The 17,351-nt window shown below is 39.9% G+C and overlaps 2 protein-coding genes across 3 annotated transcripts in view; one reads left to right on the top strand and one right to left on the bottom strand.

Moving 5' to 3' along the window:
• Nucleotides 1-4,735, top strand: part of DNAJC2 (DnaJ heat shock protein family (Hsp40) member C2) — a 33,744-nt gene extending 29,009 nt beyond the window's left edge. For both annotated transcript variants that reach the window (XM_040644341.1, XM_008686150.2), the window contains exons 13-17: nucleotides 945-1,129; nucleotides 2,023-2,123; nucleotides 2,240-2,347; nucleotides 4,256-4,410; nucleotides 4,606-4,735. In XM_040644341.1, the coding sequence (XP_040500275.1) occupies nucleotides 945-1,129; nucleotides 2,023-2,123; nucleotides 2,240-2,347; nucleotides 4,256-4,410; nucleotides 4,606-4,680 (624 nt within the window). In that variant the 3' untranslated portion in view covers nucleotides 4,681-4,735. The remainder of the gene's footprint in view (nucleotides 1-944; nucleotides 1,130-2,022; nucleotides 2,124-2,239; nucleotides 2,348-4,255; nucleotides 4,411-4,605) is intronic.
• Nucleotides 4,736-4,841: 106 nt separating this feature from the next.
• PMPCB (peptidase, mitochondrial processing subunit beta) overlaps nucleotides 4,842-17,351 on the bottom strand; it is a 12,913-nt gene continuing 403 nt past the window's right edge. The window contains exons 2-13 of the mRNA XM_008686151.2: nucleotides 16,462-16,602; nucleotides 15,624-15,710; nucleotides 14,644-14,773; nucleotides 11,029-11,227; nucleotides 10,583-10,662; nucleotides 8,559-8,671; nucleotides 7,658-7,801; nucleotides 6,470-6,630; nucleotides 5,510-5,595; nucleotides 5,341-5,429; nucleotides 5,104-5,179; nucleotides 4,842-5,017 (exon numbers count right to left, since the gene is read on the bottom strand). Of these exons, the coding sequence (XP_008684373.1) occupies nucleotides 4,953-5,017; nucleotides 5,104-5,179; nucleotides 5,341-5,429; nucleotides 5,510-5,595; nucleotides 6,470-6,630; nucleotides 7,658-7,801; nucleotides 8,559-8,671; nucleotides 10,583-10,662; nucleotides 11,029-11,227; nucleotides 14,644-14,773; nucleotides 15,624-15,710; nucleotides 16,462-16,602 (1,371 nt within the window). The 3' untranslated portion in view covers nucleotides 4,842-4,952. The remainder of the gene's footprint in view (nucleotides 5,018-5,103; nucleotides 5,180-5,340; nucleotides 5,430-5,509; nucleotides 5,596-6,469; nucleotides 6,631-7,657; nucleotides 7,802-8,558; nucleotides 8,672-10,582; nucleotides 10,663-11,028; nucleotides 11,228-14,643; nucleotides 14,774-15,623; nucleotides 15,711-16,461; nucleotides 16,603-17,351) is intronic.

Below are 17,351 nucleotides of genomic sequence, written 5' to 3'. Positions count from 1 at the left end.
AAGATGGAGGGTCTGAAAGTTCCCAGTGCAGGGCAGAGTGGTGAGGGAAGGCTCAGTGAAGGGTGCGAGCCAGCCTTGAAGGGATGGACAGTGCTAAGACGAAGGTCAGAGGAAAGCATGAACCCTAACATATAGGTAGGAGCAGCAAGGGGGAGAAGTGGGAGATGAAGACGGTTAGGAAAAGTAGAGCCAAATTAAGCAGGTTTTTAATACCGTGATGACTATTTTCCATTACTGCAGATGTTTGAGTAGCAAAAGGTTAATGTACTTTCAGTCTGGCTTTTGTTGGCGGGATGCGCCAGAGAAGTGTGACTAGTTCTAAGACTCTCACTGGAAGGACTTGGGCTGTGAGGGATGATGGCAGTCACTGGAATCGCTGGCTCTGGGTGACTGGTTCTGAGGGCTGGAAGAGGGGAAATAAGTCACAGATGACCCCTAGAGAGCTGTTGACAGAAGCAACAAGGCCAAGTAAAGGTTTTCTTGTTTTTTGCTTGTGCATGTTTGAAGGTAGACTGGAATTAACAGTGTAAAGGGTGGAACTTCAGGATGAAACACTGGCCACTATCTATGCCTTTACCTTTTGGTGGAGAATAAACGAGGTTATCTTCTGAAAGAGTGGCTTTGAGCTTAAAGAGAGGTTTGAAATCGCCCTTATGTGCGAATAACCCAGTGACTGTAGACTTGACAAGTCGTGTCCGAGGCAAATAGAAGTCACAGGACGTGAATACAAGGCCGGTCAGGCCAAGGGTGGTTCTTGGTGCCTGGAGGCCAGAGTGAGGCAAAGCCAGAGTGAAAACCTGATGATGGCCGGTTTCGGGGCTGGCCTGGGAGGCCTATAGGGCATTGTCAGGAGGATGCTGAGAAGTGAGAACCACAGAGCCCAGCCAGAGAGGGAGTGTAGCAAGATGTTTTAAGTCCCTGACTTACCCGTGATATTTGTGTAGATAGAAGAAATAAATGAGCAAATTAGAAAAGAGAAAGAGGAAGCTGAGGCTCGAATGCGCCAAGCATCCAGGAATGCAGAGAAATCAACTGGTGGAAGTGGAAATGGCAGTAAAAACTGGTCAGAAGATGATCTGCAATTACTGATAAAAGCTGTGAACCTCTTCCCTGCTGGAACAAATTCAAGGTACTGGTTTTAATGAAGCTTTTTTTAAAAGATTGTATTTATTCATGAAAGCACAAGCAGAGGGAGGGGCAGAGGGAGATGGAAAAGCAGGCTCCCTCTTCAGCGGGGAGCATGATGGACGTGGGGCTTGGTCCTGAGCCGAAGGCAGACCCTTAACCAGCTGAGCCACCCAGGCGCCCCTAATGAAACTTCTCTTGAGCTCATACTAGAGCCTAGGGAAAATGCAGACAACACCCGAATAGCATTGGTTGCAGCAGAAACTTCCAGGGTTATGCCTGAGTCTAGACAGACTCCTTCCACTGAATTCAGTGCCACGGTAGGAAGTGTGAAAAGCAGAGTGCATTTTGAACCTACAAGATTTTGCACTTTCACCAACACATGTACAGGAGGATGCTTCACTGATTTCTCAGGAAATTAAATTTTATGACACATAAACCTTGACTTTCACGCTGGCCTACTCCATCATGGCTTGTCCTGGGAATTAGATCGCGTTCAAGTTTCTCTTAGTCTTAATCCTCCTTTCTTGACTCCCACATCAAACCAAAACTTACTGCAAGTCTGAGTTTAGAACTCAAGAAGCTTTCAAGATCCAGCCTCCCTCTTTCTATAGAAGGGGAAACTAAAACTCTTTGCAGAATCTCTCTTCACGTATGGTCTTATTACTCTTGGTTTGTACACAGAAATCGTTAAGGTTTTTATAGACTTGAAACCAAGATTATATACAATTGGTTTAAACATACAGAATGCAAAAGCTATAATCCGGTTAGAGTAATGAGACCACCAGCAGAGCTAATTCTGTAGATATTATAGCTAACCCCATGCATTACAGATGGAAGATTCATTCTAGCTTTTATTTGGGCATTTTACCCTCTAACTTACATCGCTGTCTCTAGATGGGAAGTTATCGCGAATTACATGAACATACACTCTTCTTCTGGAGTCAAGAGAACTGCCAAAGATGTTATTGGCAAAGCAAAGAGTCTTCAAAAACTTGGTGAGCAAATCTTAGTTTCTTTGCTACGTTGAATACGTATTTTTAAAATAAACTGTGCAGTTTAATGAAAGACTAAATGAGATGATCTGTGATATATTTCTTTTTTCATTTCTCAGACCCTCATCAAAAAGACGACATAAACAAAAAGGCTTTTGATAAATTTAAAAAAGAACATGGAGTGGTGCCTCAAGCAGACAATGCAACACCTTCAGAACGATTTGAAGGTAATGAGATCGTTTTTCTTTAGAAAATGCTAGGCATGTACTCACACTGTGACAGACAAGACCCGGGGTCTATGGTCAGAATAACTGGAAAATAAAGTGTTTTCACAGACTAGAAGGTGGAAAGGAAGCATTTCTAGGACCGTCCTAGACTGACCTCACCGACACCACTGAGAAGTGCAGTTCTTCCATTTCAGATGCATTAGGGGAGGGGCGGGCTTTGTTTTGTTGACCAGACTTTACAAATCAGTATTAAAGGATATCGGGCCAGTTGAAATTTGAATGAGGTCTACAGACCAGATAATAGTATTTTATCAAGGTTAATTTCCTGATTTTGAAAAATACACTATAATGTTCTTGTTTTTAAGGAAAAATGAAGTTAAGGAGTAAAGGGCATCGTGTCTACAACTTTACATGGTTCAGAATAAATTATGTCTGTTAATGTACAGAGAAAAAACAAGCGTGGTAAAAATGTTCAGATTTGGGGAACCTGGGGAGCATGTACAGGGAATCTTCATTTCAAAATAAAACTTAGTTAAAACCTGTTAGGGTGCTCACATTGTCCTGGGTGTTCTTCCCTGGACCAGTGTGTTTCAAACTGCAAACTGTGACCCACAGATGGGTCATGAACAGAAAATATCAGAGAGCATTACACCTCTTACATAAGTGGTATCGTTTGTAAAACTTTTGTCCATGTATACATTTGGGGTACGAACTTTTTTTTCTGTGTGGCTGACAACAAAGATGGGAAAAGTTATATTTCACTTGATGCATTTGTGAGCCATCAGTCTGTTCTTCCCTAAACTAATCTTGGGATAGGCCTTCCAAATCACAGTTCCAAATACATGTTTTGGTATTAACTAACTCTATTTGATAACCTATCAAATGATAACCTATCCTCGAAGTCCCACTTTTCCTGTATTCTTAATCTGGTTTATTATCCCAAAATTTCAGTATGAAAATAGTAAAGAGGCTTATGCTATAAAGAGCAAAAAATCCTACTGTCGTTGCAAAAATCATTGGGGTGATTTTGGTTTTTTTGGTCTAGGCTGGGCATTATTTAGGCTCTTTTAAGGTTAAGTAACAAAGGGAAGTTCCAGGACACTTGGAGGGCACTTCTAAAGGCTTTATTTTCCTGCTCCTTGTGTCCTTTATCTTTTTTCCAAGAGAGGAAATAAATTCAATCTATGGTGTTAAATGTGGGCCTGAGACCAGTGAAACGAAATTCCACTAAGGGCTTCCTGGAATTTAAAAGCTGACTTCAGCTTTTTAACCATTTAACGTTTTTGTTTTGTTTGTGATGTGTAATCTTTACATCCTTAGGAAGACCTACATTTGTTTCTGATAGTGTGTGAGAGGTCTTGTCAAGCACAAAGGGGTTAGTTTAATAGAGGTTCTTACTAGCATTAGCTCCACAAGAATTTAGTCGATGGATGTCAGAAATGCCACACTGGAACACACAATCCGATGCCCCTAGAGCACTGAAATCTCGGGCACTTGGCTTAATTTTGTTAGGCTCTTTCCTCCAGTGTAGAAAGAGAATGTTTTTCAAGGTCTCACCCACCTGAAAGTCTGAGGCAGCTCTCGTACGACTTGTGATTGTGTTTTTCAGCCAGCCCGTCTGGTGAGGACAGTGTTAGGTTGTAAGAGATGAGCAACACGAGGCAGGTGTTTCTGACTATGCTTAAAACAAAAAACCTCTGAGATATTTGGGGGGATGTGAGCAGTTTTAAGTTTCTTCTCTCATTTAGTACTTTAGAGATTTTCATGTGTTTCATCTCTAAAGTTTGTTCAGAATTACCACAGCTTTGAATGGCCACTGACCAAGATAACCATGCACCAGGACTCTTCCGGGAGGGCACTGCAACAGAATTTTCTAAGATTTTTCAAATACAAATCTTTCTTAAACAGGTCCGTGCACAGATTTCACCCCTTGGACAACAGAAGAACAGAAGCTTTTGGAACAAGCCTTAAAAACGTACCCAGTAAATACACCTGAAAGATGGGAAAAAATAGCAGCAGCAGTGCCTGGCCGCACAAAGAAGGACTGCATGAAGCGATACAAGGTGAGCCGTGTTTCGAGTCCATTACCGTTTCACCTGAGCGGCTTTCTAGCTCTGGCCCTTAGCACACATCAGCCTCGTCAGTGGTGTCTTAATGACAGACTTACCCTCTCTGAATGTTTTGCATACGTGCACAAGCCAGTGCTAGGAAAGCATGCCAGCTCTGACCTCTGTGCCAACCCCTTTCTGCCTTCCTAGGAACTTGTCGAGATGGTAAAAGCAAAGAAAGCTGCTCAAGAGCAGGTGCTGAATGCAAGTAGAGCCAAGAAATGACTTATGACAATCTTTGTTGTGTGTGCATTTTTATAATAAAACTGAAAATATTGTACACATTTTCATTCTTAAAATTATAGTGGTAATTTGAAAGTGTGCTGATCTACCGTTCAATGTGGTGGTCTTATCCTTTCAAAGTCAGATGCAGCATTTCATTCAAATTTCCAAGTATATATGTTTTTATTTTTTTCTTTAGGGACTGGTAGCTTAAAACTTGCACATCTGTTAGCGTTATAAATATACATGTTCAAAATATTTTGAGTAGGAGCATTTTAATCACGAAGCCAGCACATGTTCCTGCGAATCTGGTTAAACTCTGGCAGTTGTTCAATGGGACCTAAAGATTAAAAGAAGATAGTTAAAACTGAATAAAAGCCAAGTACTTAGGCACCGTGTGCAGGAGAGAAAAGGAGCCGGGCTTACCGACAGCAGCAAGAGCTGGACTCTTATCATAAATATATTTGGTGCACACTTCTTGAATTGTCTCAGCATTTACAGCCTGAAATAGAGACGACACCAGCATTCAGAGCTTTGTGTAGTAAAGACAGAGTCTATACCTAGAACTTTTTAGAACTAAAGCAGGGATTTATGATACATATTTTCAGCTTTTGTAACAAGAAACTTTTATACAAGTGCCTACAGTATCTAAAGATAGCTTACATCAATTCTTGCTTCAAGCTCAGGGATGGGAATTCTTCTGTTATAGCATAGCATTTGTCTACCAATATCTTCACAGATTGGGGTGGACCCTGTTTAAAAGAGAAGGAAAAACTAAGTATTGGAATACAGATCAACCCTTTGAAAGTAGAATGTAGGTCTCTACTCTTACCGTCAAGTTGCAACAACATGTTTGTTTTCAGAAGATTTTTGGCTCGTGCAACTTCACTTTCAGTTACGCTTGTACAGAGTCGCATCCTAAAACCATTGGGAAAAATCAACATGTCTACTAGTTTGAAAAGGTTATGTGCTTTTTGAGTTAATAGCTCAAAGATATGATGCTGTAGTCTATGAACTGCACAACATACAAGGGATTAGGATTTCAACTTAATGAAAAGTTGAAATTTTAATGATCCCAGTAGCTACACAAAAGCTAAAATGTTACTGATTCCTTATTTTCCTGGTATCGTTAATTTCTCAAAAATAGTATGATTACAGATAGAGGTTCAATCCAACGTGAAAGCAGGCTGACCACATTTTGAGAAATACTTCACCAATCCCCGTGTTTGGATCCGATATGCCCAGGATAGGTCTGGAGGCCACTGGTTTCTCAAAAGAATCCAGCGGAGTCTAATTTAAGCCTACTAATTAAATTAACAAATACACCCCCCCCCATTGATGAGATTTAGAGACCTGTAAGCCATTTAAGAGGAAGAGAGGAACCAGAGCTAAGGAAGTTCTCCAAGCAGCGTGGGCTTCTGCCTCTGTCTCGAGGCACCAGTTAGGGGTAAAACACTGCATTTTTCTTTTAGCAGCGGCAACTTCGGATTCATTGGCTAACACCTCCTTTCCAAGCCAGAAAACGTGTAAAGATACTTTCCAAACAAACTTTTAGGATCTTCCTTCTGAAGTAATCTGCTTCTTAAAGATTAAGAATTTCCTATAGGATACAGTTAGCTTCACATGAGACTTAGAAGAAACCTCTGTGATCTTTAAAAACATGGCAACAACTGCTACTCTTCAGTCTTGTTCTCTTGATTAAATGCTAACATCACCATCAAAACCAATCACCAACCGTGTGAGGAGGAAACTAGTTTAAAATATGAATTCTAAGCAAGATTTGTTTTCTCACCATTCTTTTTGAACAACATGTAGCATGTCTGCAATGGTGGCTGGTTCACAGACCATATAGATTCCCCACAATCCCGTATCTGTGTAGGAAGTGTTGAAGGACTGGAAGCTATGACAGAGGTTGCCGTGACAGGTGAGCTGGGCCAGCTTGCTAGATAGAGTCTGTAAGGGAAAACATTGTCCAAGAGAACTGTAGGAATACGTGCCCAAATTACCAGAAAGAAAAATGAGTTCTGTGGCCAACAGTGAATGTCCCAACAGGTAGAGTTTCCATCTAGCAACAGCTCAAGAAGTTAAAATTCAACGAGACTAAGAACCCTACTTCTCTCACCAGCCCAGCGTATCCCCAGAGAAATGCACGATGTAAAAGCAATAAAACCTTACAATTAACATAGTAGCTGCTCCACTTCTAGGGTGATTCACTGCTGTCATCAGCCCAATTTTCAGGGCTCTTGGCTGTGTGTGCTTAAAAGATTTGAAATTCTATTGCACGCGAAGCCTAAGATATTTACGTGAAGTGTTATTTTGTTGAATCTGAGTACAAACATATTTTGTACTTTGAAGTAATTTCAGAAAAGTTATGAAAGTAGTACAAGGAATTCCCTTTATCCAAATTCCCTAAGAACTGTTACTTTACCATGTTTTTTATCATTCTCTTTAACAAATTTTTTCAGCTGTTTGAGAGTACACGGAAAGATCTGATGCTTTTTTACCCTTAAATGCTTTGTGTACACTTCTGAAAAACCAGGAAATTAACCTCCATATGATCATTAAAACAATATTAACATCGATATGGTACTATTAATGAATTCTATCCTTACTCAAATTTTGTTACTTATCCAACTTACAAACTTTACGGCACCCACACAAAAAATTTTCTGGCCCAGGATGCAATCCAGGATCACAGTTTATATTTTAAAAGTCAATTCGCAGTATAGAGCTCTACCTTGTCGTTTATTACGGAAATTTTTTTTTTTTAAAGATTTTATTTATTTATGTGACAGAGAGACAGCCAGCGAGAGAGGGAACACAGCAGGGCAGTGGGAGAGGAAGAAGCAGGCTCCCAGCGGAGGAGCCCGATGTGGGACTCGATCCCAGCACGCCGGGATCACGCCCTGAGCCGAAGGCAGACGCTTAACGACTGCGCCACCCAGGCGCCCCTGGGAAAATTTTTTTTTAAATCACTTACCATTCCTCCTCCAAAAGAGCGATCCCAGTTGCCAATCAGTGTATTTGCAACCATTAGACAGATTGTATCTGGATGTGCCCAACCAACGGCCTCCACAGCTACTGCAAGATGCGCCAAAGGCATCTTGTCATCCCTCACTCGAATCTAGTTAAGACGAAGGAAACACAACTCTGGTTAAGACACGCACCACGTAATGGGTTTTAACAAGAAAGATGATTTAATCACGCCACATTACGCTGAACAGTCTAATCCGGAAAAATTTCTTGAGTTCTAGAAAGAAAACTTCACCAAAACATCTCCTATTGAGATAGTATAGACATAGCCATGAGATGATTATTTCCCGGTAGAGATCAGTAATACTCTAATACTGACATAACTCATATTCTTGCACCACCGATGCTACACAGTTCTACGCGTCCGCCAATAGCAGACCTCTCCCGGGTACTCCTTGGAGCCTCCTCCCTGATGTGGCAGAGGAGGCCACCGATGAGCTGCAGGCTATAGCTGACAAGTAGCCGATGCTCTGCAAGTTCTCTAATAGCTACTCCCAGAAGGGTACTCTGGGCAGAACTTGAAGAGTAAACCTGACGTGAAAGTCAAAATTTGGGGGGTTTTAAAAATACATTTCCATACCTCAAAATATATAAACGGGCATAATGTCAAAGAAAAAGCACAAAAAGCAAATTATGACATTCCCCTCAAAATCCTGCTTCCTTAGGAGAGAGGTGGTTAAATACTATGGAATATAAGCACGTGAATTCATCCTCTTCCCTTTTTCTTTCAATTTAAGCCTCTGGTTTCTTCCATTTTACTCATGTTAGAAATGAGCACATTTTGTACACTCATTCATAAATACAAGAAACCCAAAGGGCTAAACACTAGCTAAGGAGGCTTGCCCTACCTCACTTCCTGTGAATTTGCAGGGAGGCAGAGCTGGTATTTCTCCTTTGTGTGTGGACAGGGAGTCACCGAAGTGAAACTTTGCTAACTCAAGCAGTTCATCATGGGAAACTCCTAAATTGAAGGAAAATATTTCATATATCTCGTAGCAGCACAATCTAAAGCAGACAACTACCTTTGTTTTACAGTAAGCTCCAGGTGGTATAATGTGGCAAAAGCCATTAGAGAGTGAGCCCACACAGCACACTTTCTCCTCGCTGTTATGAGGCTTGGCGTTCCACAGCTTTCTCTGTCTGTAGAACAATTAACAGTTTTCATGAACAAATTCACAGCTAAGGGTAAGACAGCTTGAAAATACCACATTCTATACAGAATTATGTTATATCACTAAAAGTCCTAGAATGCAAATTGAGCAAAATCACTTTTCAGTTCATTTTTTTTTTAAGTAGAAAAGACTATAAGTATGGGCTTTGTTCTGTTAGCTCTGCTATCAGAATTCAGAAACAAAATGTCATCTAAATTTCTGAATAAATCCATAGCTATCCAAACATTCACTGTTGACCATCCAAAACCTAGGAAGTCTACATACATGACTATTCAAACTTATGACCCGAACAGATTCAGTGAGGGATTCTTAAACACAAAGCCAAACTTAGAAAACAAATTTAGGCATACGGCAAGCGCTTTGAAAAATATTGCCATGAAGGTTCTTTATATGAAACATTCCTTTAGAACATAAAAGCACAACTTACACCCATATTTCCCAAACAAATCTGTGGTATAAACAAGACCACATATGACTGCCTGTTTTCAGAAGCACTGTGTAGGAGAGCCACCTTGGCTATCAATCCAGAGGGTGATGAAACAACAGGAAGGCCCTGATGTTCCACTGTGGACACGCACACAGTTCTCAGCACGTGACACCACCAACTTCCCCGGTTCTATTAACTTCACCTACAGCCCTCCTGATATGCTATTCCAGATACTCAGTTCCCGCTCCAGACCTCTGTGCATCCTTATCCAAAAGGCAGGGAGCCAATAATTTTTTTTTAACAAAGCTAGGTCTGGTCTTTTTCACTGAATTTAAGAAGCCATTGTTTATAAGGCTCATTATCACTTATGTATCAAAATACAAAATGCTGATTAATACAGGACAGGCCATGAAGTGTAAGATATTCCAACTCAGAGTGCACTCTTACAAAGGTAACATGATTTCATTTCAGAGGCCAATGAATAACATGTTAGACTTAACCCTCATTTTCATTTTCTCCATTAATCCCAAGTAATTAGCTCAGAAGTCTATCCAGGGCAACTAGAATTTTAATTTATTGTCATTTCTAAAGAGAGAAAAATTAAATCTACACAAAAGAACACCATCTAACTCTGCTTTACCATAAAAATACCAAAGAGAAAACAAACCTGGAAACCCAATGAAGTGTACTGTTTGCCTAATTTCAGACTGCCAGGAAATCCAGCAGAATCTAATGGCAATTATCTTTCATTCACTAGCTTCAAACGTGTCCCCAAGGAAGCCTTGTCCTGATGCCACCTGTATGTTTGGATTCCCATTAAACACTCTAAGTGGTTCCCTATATAGTTCCCCTTTTCAGTAATCAGCTCTACTGAATGAATAAACAAAGAATGAACAACATAACATACCCATTTCATGCCTGACCAAGGATAGAGTTGGTTCTCAAAAAATAATTTAAAATCTCAAAAGATTCCCAAACTATAGTACACCTCCCAAATGTCATTATCACCGAATTTGCTCATTTGCCCCCTTCTTTGCAAGTAAATTCCATTCCATGTGTACACTTCTGTAAGTTTTTCTATTTCAAAAAAAACCCTCTACTGAAGACAGAGGAAAAGTCTATTTTCAGTGCTGTACATTCCCCTTAAACAGCATATGAAACAATTTGCTTGGTAAATAATAAATCCCAGGACATGTCCCACCACGATCAAACTAATAAGCACAACTATCTATGACTGTGTTTAAAACAGATACAGAAATGGAAATCGACTAACCTCCAGCAGCCGCAAGGACTATTCTTGGCCCCTTATAATGTGCGGTTATATAATCCACCAAGTCCTTACGATTTATAGATCTGTAAATGGAGTAAGAAAAGCAATATAAAGGGAAACTAAAAATAATACACCTGACATTAAATTGGACTTTAAAGGCTCTAACTTAACTGCAGTCAGAAATGGGATATAGGCAACAAGTATCAAAACAATTTCAACTTTTATATATCAAGAAAAAAGCTTGATACCATTACTTGTTATGTCAGTAATATCCATGAGCCCAGACACCTGCGAGTTAGGTGGGGCTAAAATGTAGCTAACCACAATTTCATTTGGATTATCAGGGAGGAAGAAATTACATTTTGAAACACACTTTTTGAATGTTTCTGAATGTTAATTTTCAAAACTCAAATTTTTCTCCAAAAAAAAATCTTGAGAATTGTACCTACTTGATATTTTCAGTTGGTCCCAAAATTGTCCGTCCAAGTGCAGTATTTTGGTAAGCTGTGGCATGAAGATAATCAAAAACAACTTCCTGTAAATTGGTTTCAACTTCCTGCATCTCTCTAAGGATTACTCCACGCTCACGTTCAATCTCTGCTTCTCCCAATGTGCTGTTTTGTATTATATCAGCAAGAATTTCTACAGCTAATTGAAAATAAAACAGAAGAAACACCAAGAATCTTAATTTTCAATATTAAGATCTATTAAACTAGCATCAGAAACCATGACACTGAGCATCATTTGATTTTGACTAAAAGTAGGAAGAAACAAACTTCTCTATACATTGAATATACCTAAAATTAAAAATATAAAATATAAGCCCCCTGTGGTACAGAAGAACTTGAGGAAAATTCCTACATTTGTCAAAGGTCCCCACAACACTTGTAATGACTCTGCCACTTCAAACATGCCACAGAATCTGCAAATGAGCGTATATTGTTCTGCATTAGAACATCGAGGTACCTACAGAGGATCCACAGCGCCCAAGTATTTGCTACCCCGGTTCCCGCAACAGTGAGGCTGCTACAGAAAGGCAAGAAACGGCATAATCTAAACTCTGCCCCCAATGAACCACTTACAGAATGAGTCTTCTCAAATATCCTTCCCCACTTAACTTAATCCCAGTGTCTGTTTCTACCCTTTTGATCCATGTTGGCTGTAGTCTCACCATTAGCAAAATCACTGATAAATGATGGTCTAACAGAGATGCAGAGTTAACATGAAGAAAAGGGTAGGTATCCCAAAGATTAAAAGTGACTCTTGGGAAAAACTGATGAAGCCCTTAAATATTTATACAGGAATGACCCTAATTTGCAAAAAGCCAAAATTGAACTCAAAGATACCCTACTATGCCGTTAAGCAATTTCATCAGAAAAATTACATACTTCTCCAAAAAGGAAAAACCTAATCTGTTCTTCAAGAATGAGTACATAGTTGCAATCACGATCTAAATTTTAGTAAATTTTAAACATGTATAATCTTTAGTTTCATTTTTTTTTTTCTCTACTGCAAACTTTTGTTCCTCGTCTTAGGTTCACTTTAAGGGTCCTTGTCTCAGAAGCAATTCTGTTACATTCCAACTATAATAGTTACCTCTAGACTGCCCAACATGAGGAAAAAGACTGCTAGACCAAAGTAAGCTGGGGCAGAGATCATGACCAAAGGGAAAAAATTATCCGTAAGACCAAACAAAAACCATCTGTCCGGACGAGAACCAGAGGCCATGATGCGTGACGAAGAGTCCAAAGACGGGAGGACAAGGAATCCTGTGTGAAGACTCTCCTTATATGGGATTGGTAGTCTAGACTGGGGTTTGCTCAACTGGGAGTTCATATTTCCTGGAATTTATGTTTTAATCAGAATCTTTCTTTTTAATGTATATTTAATATTCTATAGTAGTACATGTATTTAATTTATAAATATACCTATACTGATATATAATCACATCTCTTACCAATAAGGCTGGGTGATCGTAAACGTTTGGAGACTGCTAGTCTAAACATCACATTATTACCTCATACACCAGGCTTCACCCAACTGAGGGGACAAAAACCTCAAGCAAACCCTGAGAAAATGAGCTGCTTCAGAGAGCACTTCACTGCGGATTCCTCAAGGAGCTCCCAGGCTTTGCCACTGCCACCGGCAGGGGCTCTGTCCTTCCCAACCAAAAGCCAGGAGGAAAAAAAAATGGCCTTCTACCTTGTCTTGTCCTTTCTCTAGTCCTCTTTTTTTGCTTTCCCTGCTATTCCCTGTGTAAAAAAAGGAGAGGGACGAGCTAGAATGAACAATCCTTTAAAGTAGTCTGGCCTACCCTCTGTTCCTAGTCCTTAACTAGTCCTAGGGTAAAACCTTTCAAGGAAATCATTAAGAACCTTAACAATGTTTTTTGCAATTCAACACACCCTCCTCACTGTTGTCATTTTAATTAGTTGTAATGCAAGTTAGACTACCATGTTATAAAATTTTTATTTTATTTACTTGCAGGTGGTAGTTGTTTTTGTATAGAACAGGGAATTTTAAAAAAAACCTAGTAACCAGAGCAATTACACGAGAACGAAATAAAAGGTATCCAAATTAGAAACAAGCAAAACTGTCACTATTTGCAGACAACACATTATACACAGAAAACCCTAAAGACTCCATCAAAAACCTTTAGAATTAATAAATCTAGTACAATTGCAGGATACAAAATCAAAGTACAAAAATCTGTTGCATTTCTATACATTAATAATGAACTAGCAGAAACCAAGAAAACAATCCCATTTACAACTGCATCAAAAAGAATTAAAGAACTAAATATCTATTAAATATCTAGGATTAAACTTACAAAGGAGGGAAAAAGAAACTGAAAACTATAAGACATTAAGAAACTGAAGATGACACAAGTAAATGGAAAGCTCTTCCATCCTCATGGATTAGAAGAATATTAAAATGTCCATTACTACCCAAAGCAATCTACAGATTCAGTACAATCCCTATCAAAATTCCAATGGCATTTTTCACAGAATTAGAACAAAGAATCCTAAAATTTGTATGAAATGACCAAAAGAATCCCAAATAGCCAAAGGAATCTTGAGAAAGCATAAAGCTGGAGACATCAAAACTCCCTCATTTCGAACTGTATTACAAAGCTACAGTAGTCAAAACAGTATAGTATTGGCACAAAAAGAGATACCTAGATGAATATAACAGAACAGAGAACCCAGAAATAAACCCACACATGTACGGCCAATTAATTTAAAACAAAGGAACCAAGAATATGCAATGGGAAAGGACAATCTCCTCAATAAATGCTATTGGGAAATCTGGGCAGCCACATGCAAAAGAATGAAACTACCACTATCTTGGGGCACCTGGGTGGCTCAGTCGGTTAAGTGTCTGCCTTCGGCTCAGGTCATGATCCCAGGGTCCTGGGCCCCCTATCAGGCTCCTTGCTCAGCAGGGAGCCTGCTATTCCCTCTCCCTCTGCCTGCCTGCCTGCCACTCCCTTGCTTGTGCGCTATCAAATAAATTTTTAAAATCTTTAAAAAAAAGAAAAGAAGCTACCACTGTCTTACACAATATACAAAAAGTAACTAAAAATGGGTTAAGGACTTGAACGTAAGGTCTGAAACCATGCAACTCCTAGAAGAAAACACAGGCAGTAAAGTACCTTGACACAGGTCTTAGTGATTTTTTGTTTTTGAACTGACACCAAAAGCAACAAAATAAAAAATAAACAAGTGGGACTACCTCACCCTAAAAAACTGCACAGCAAAGGAAATCATCCACAGACTGCAAAGGCATTAAAAATGTTTCACTACACACATATGGCTCTGGAGAAAGTATTTTTGAATCAAGTGTTAGGGCCTGCTTTGTACAAGTCTTGCAGCTTGCACCTATTTGATACCCTTTATCATGTTCACAGAAAAAAATAAAAATAGGTGCCCCCTCACCCGGAGTTTGATTCATTTTTTCACATTTCTGAGGGTTACTCTTTCACAACAGACAGCAAAAAACAGTACTACATTATTTTTGAACTTGTGAAAATTACCTATCTGCACTACACATAACGACAGTACCTCTCGGCAAGTCTTTAGAGAATGCTTTGGCGTAATATACAGTCTGCTCTCTGGAGGTATAGGCATTGAGATGAGCACCCATGTTTTCAATCTCAAGTTCCAGATCTAACTGGGATCTCTTTTTGGTGCCCTGAAACAAAAAAGAAAAAGAAAATTATGATACCTTCCTTTGTCAGTTTCATGCAAGGGCCAAATTTGATTTCTAAAGTGCATGGGCGGGGGGGGCGCCTGGGTGGCCCAGTCCGTTAAGCATCTGCCTTCAGCTCAGGTCACGATCCCAGGGTCCTGGGATCCAGCCCTGTGTCGGGCTCCCTGCTCAGCGGAGAGCCTGCTTCTCCCTCTCCCTCTGCCTGCCACTGGCCCTGCTTGAGCTCTGTTAAATAAATAAATAAACTTTTTTTAAAAATTAGAAATAAAAATAAAGTGCACTGGGCCTCAAAAACACTGGTATACTTACAGATGACCCTTACATTCCAAGAGAAAATCCTTGTTTTAGCTCTACAAAGCAACTTTCAGTAATTATTTCAGGTAATTATTGTGGAAAAAAAGAAAAGATTTAATAAATAAAATAGACTATACTACTGGTGGCGCTTGGATGGCCCAGTCGGTTAACCGTCCAACTTGATTTCAGCTCAGGTCATCATCCTCAGGGTCATAAGATAGATCCCTTGAGTGGGGCTCTGCATTCAGTGGGGAGTCTGCTGGAGATTCTCTCTCCCTCTCCCTACCCTCCCCACCCCATGTGCACATGCACACATGCATGCTGTCTCTCAAATACATCTTTTTTTTTTTCAAATAAATCTTTAATATATATTAAAGTATATATACACACACATATATATACTCTAGGGGTGTGTGTATACACACACACACACACACACACACATCTACTACTGAAATAGTTATCCTTGCCTTAGATTGGGACTTTCTGCATAATGCCTCTCAAAGACAACATATTTTTATAAAGTCTTAAAACTTGCCTTGAAAGCCATATGCTCCAAAAAGTGAGCTGTGCCATTATTCTTCTCATTTTCATACCGACTTCCAGCATCAATCCAGAGCCCAACCTTAAAGTAATCAAGCAAAAAAAATAAAACATCATTTTCTTTCTTCTGGGGGAATGGAAGTGGGGAGAGGGGGCAATCTCCTTCCTTTTTTTGACAAATGCTTTCCAATCCTAACTCTAAAGTTTTCTTGACTTCAGTGGATTGACAACACATTCCTATGAGCTATGAGATTTTAAAATTTTGGTCGTCGAGCTGCTGCTGGGTGCTAAAGTATCTACTTGCCAGTCTCACAGGGGACCCAGATTTTTGGCCCAACCTGTTAGTACAGTCAATTAACAACTACAGTATAAAGAACATTATAGAGATTGTCAGAAAACCTAGGTTCAAATCCTGGCTCTGTCATATATTAGCTGTGTGCTTGGACGAAACCATTTAACTTTTCTGAACTTGCCCCTCAAATATGTGTGATGGCGCCTACTACAAAGAATTATTTTAAAGATCAAATAAGACAGTATATGTAAGAACAGCTGGCACAGAGTAGCCCAGAGAATGTACTCCTTTCACCATTATCAACACTACTAATAATAACACAATAACAGGCTATAAGAACCAGATGTAGACCCTTAAACAAGGTACATATGCACTTGCTATGAAAGCGTCACCGGAAGATTCACAAGTGAGAGTCATCTGTGAAAGCAAAATAACTGTCACTATTTTTCAACCACCACCAGCCAATAAAAAGCTGAGATTAAAATCATCTGCTCTCTCCTACTGAGGGGTCACCTAAACAGTGGTTGCTGGAATCACTTACGGTGCATGTTGAGAGGCCAGAGTCTTCAGAGGCCACTCTGAGTCCGTTGTCCAAACGCGTTACTCGTGTTTCAGGAACATTCAGAACAACCTGTGTAGCAGCCTGTGTACTTCTCAATCTGTTCCCTCCAAAATATAATGACTGGTTGGGGGTGAAGGGGTGGGAAGAAGGAAGCAAAACACATCACTATTCTGATATTAAATGTTGGTTAGAAAACCAAATCTATCCCAGAGACTCTATAAAGTACCCTTTCCTCCTTAATCTTTGTTCCACCGGGATCCACCCCTTCGGAACCTTGCTTAACCACTCCTAAAGCCAGCAGCATGCCTCCAAACGTGCCCTTCCTTGAGGAAAACAAGCAGTTATTATCATTATCCAGAGAGAAACTGCTTTTATTTCAGTACATTTCCGAGACTTGTTTAATATTCATTATAGAGGCATCAAGCCAGGGGGGCAGCCAAGAAAGGGAGAGAAAAATGTAAAAATACCTATACACAACACAGAAATGAGATTTAGGTTCTCACTGTTCAAGAAGTTGTTTTGGAAAAAGTGGAAGATAGGAAGAAGGGCAGATACTCAGGCTGATTGATTTGACTATGGACTACTCGCCTGCCTGCGATTTTTTTCCTTTAAACACACGTGAAAGTCCCACATACCTTGGAGAAAGCTAGAGGTTCGAATGAGAAAAACATATATCCTGACAAAACTTTCTTTTAGCTACCCCGAGGTTCGCAGAAAGCAAGCTGAAGAGGAAGCTCAGTCTTAGGCAAAAAAAAGAACTCTGGTCTCACTTTTTAATTTCCCCCAATTTGCAACCACCTTGCTTTTAGTAATCAACACTCACTCTTTATGACTGACCCCTGGGCAACTGGGGGGGGGGGGGGGGACAA

The sequence above is a fragment of the Ursus maritimus genome, unplaced genomic scaffold, assembly GCF_017311325.1.
Source record: "Ursus maritimus isolate PB19 unplaced genomic scaffold, ASM1731132v1 scaffold_3, whole genome shotgun sequence".
NCBI lineage: Eukaryota > Metazoa > Chordata > Mammalia > Carnivora > Ursidae > Ursus > Ursus maritimus.
This window is presented reverse-complemented; position numbering and strand designations above follow the sequence as displayed.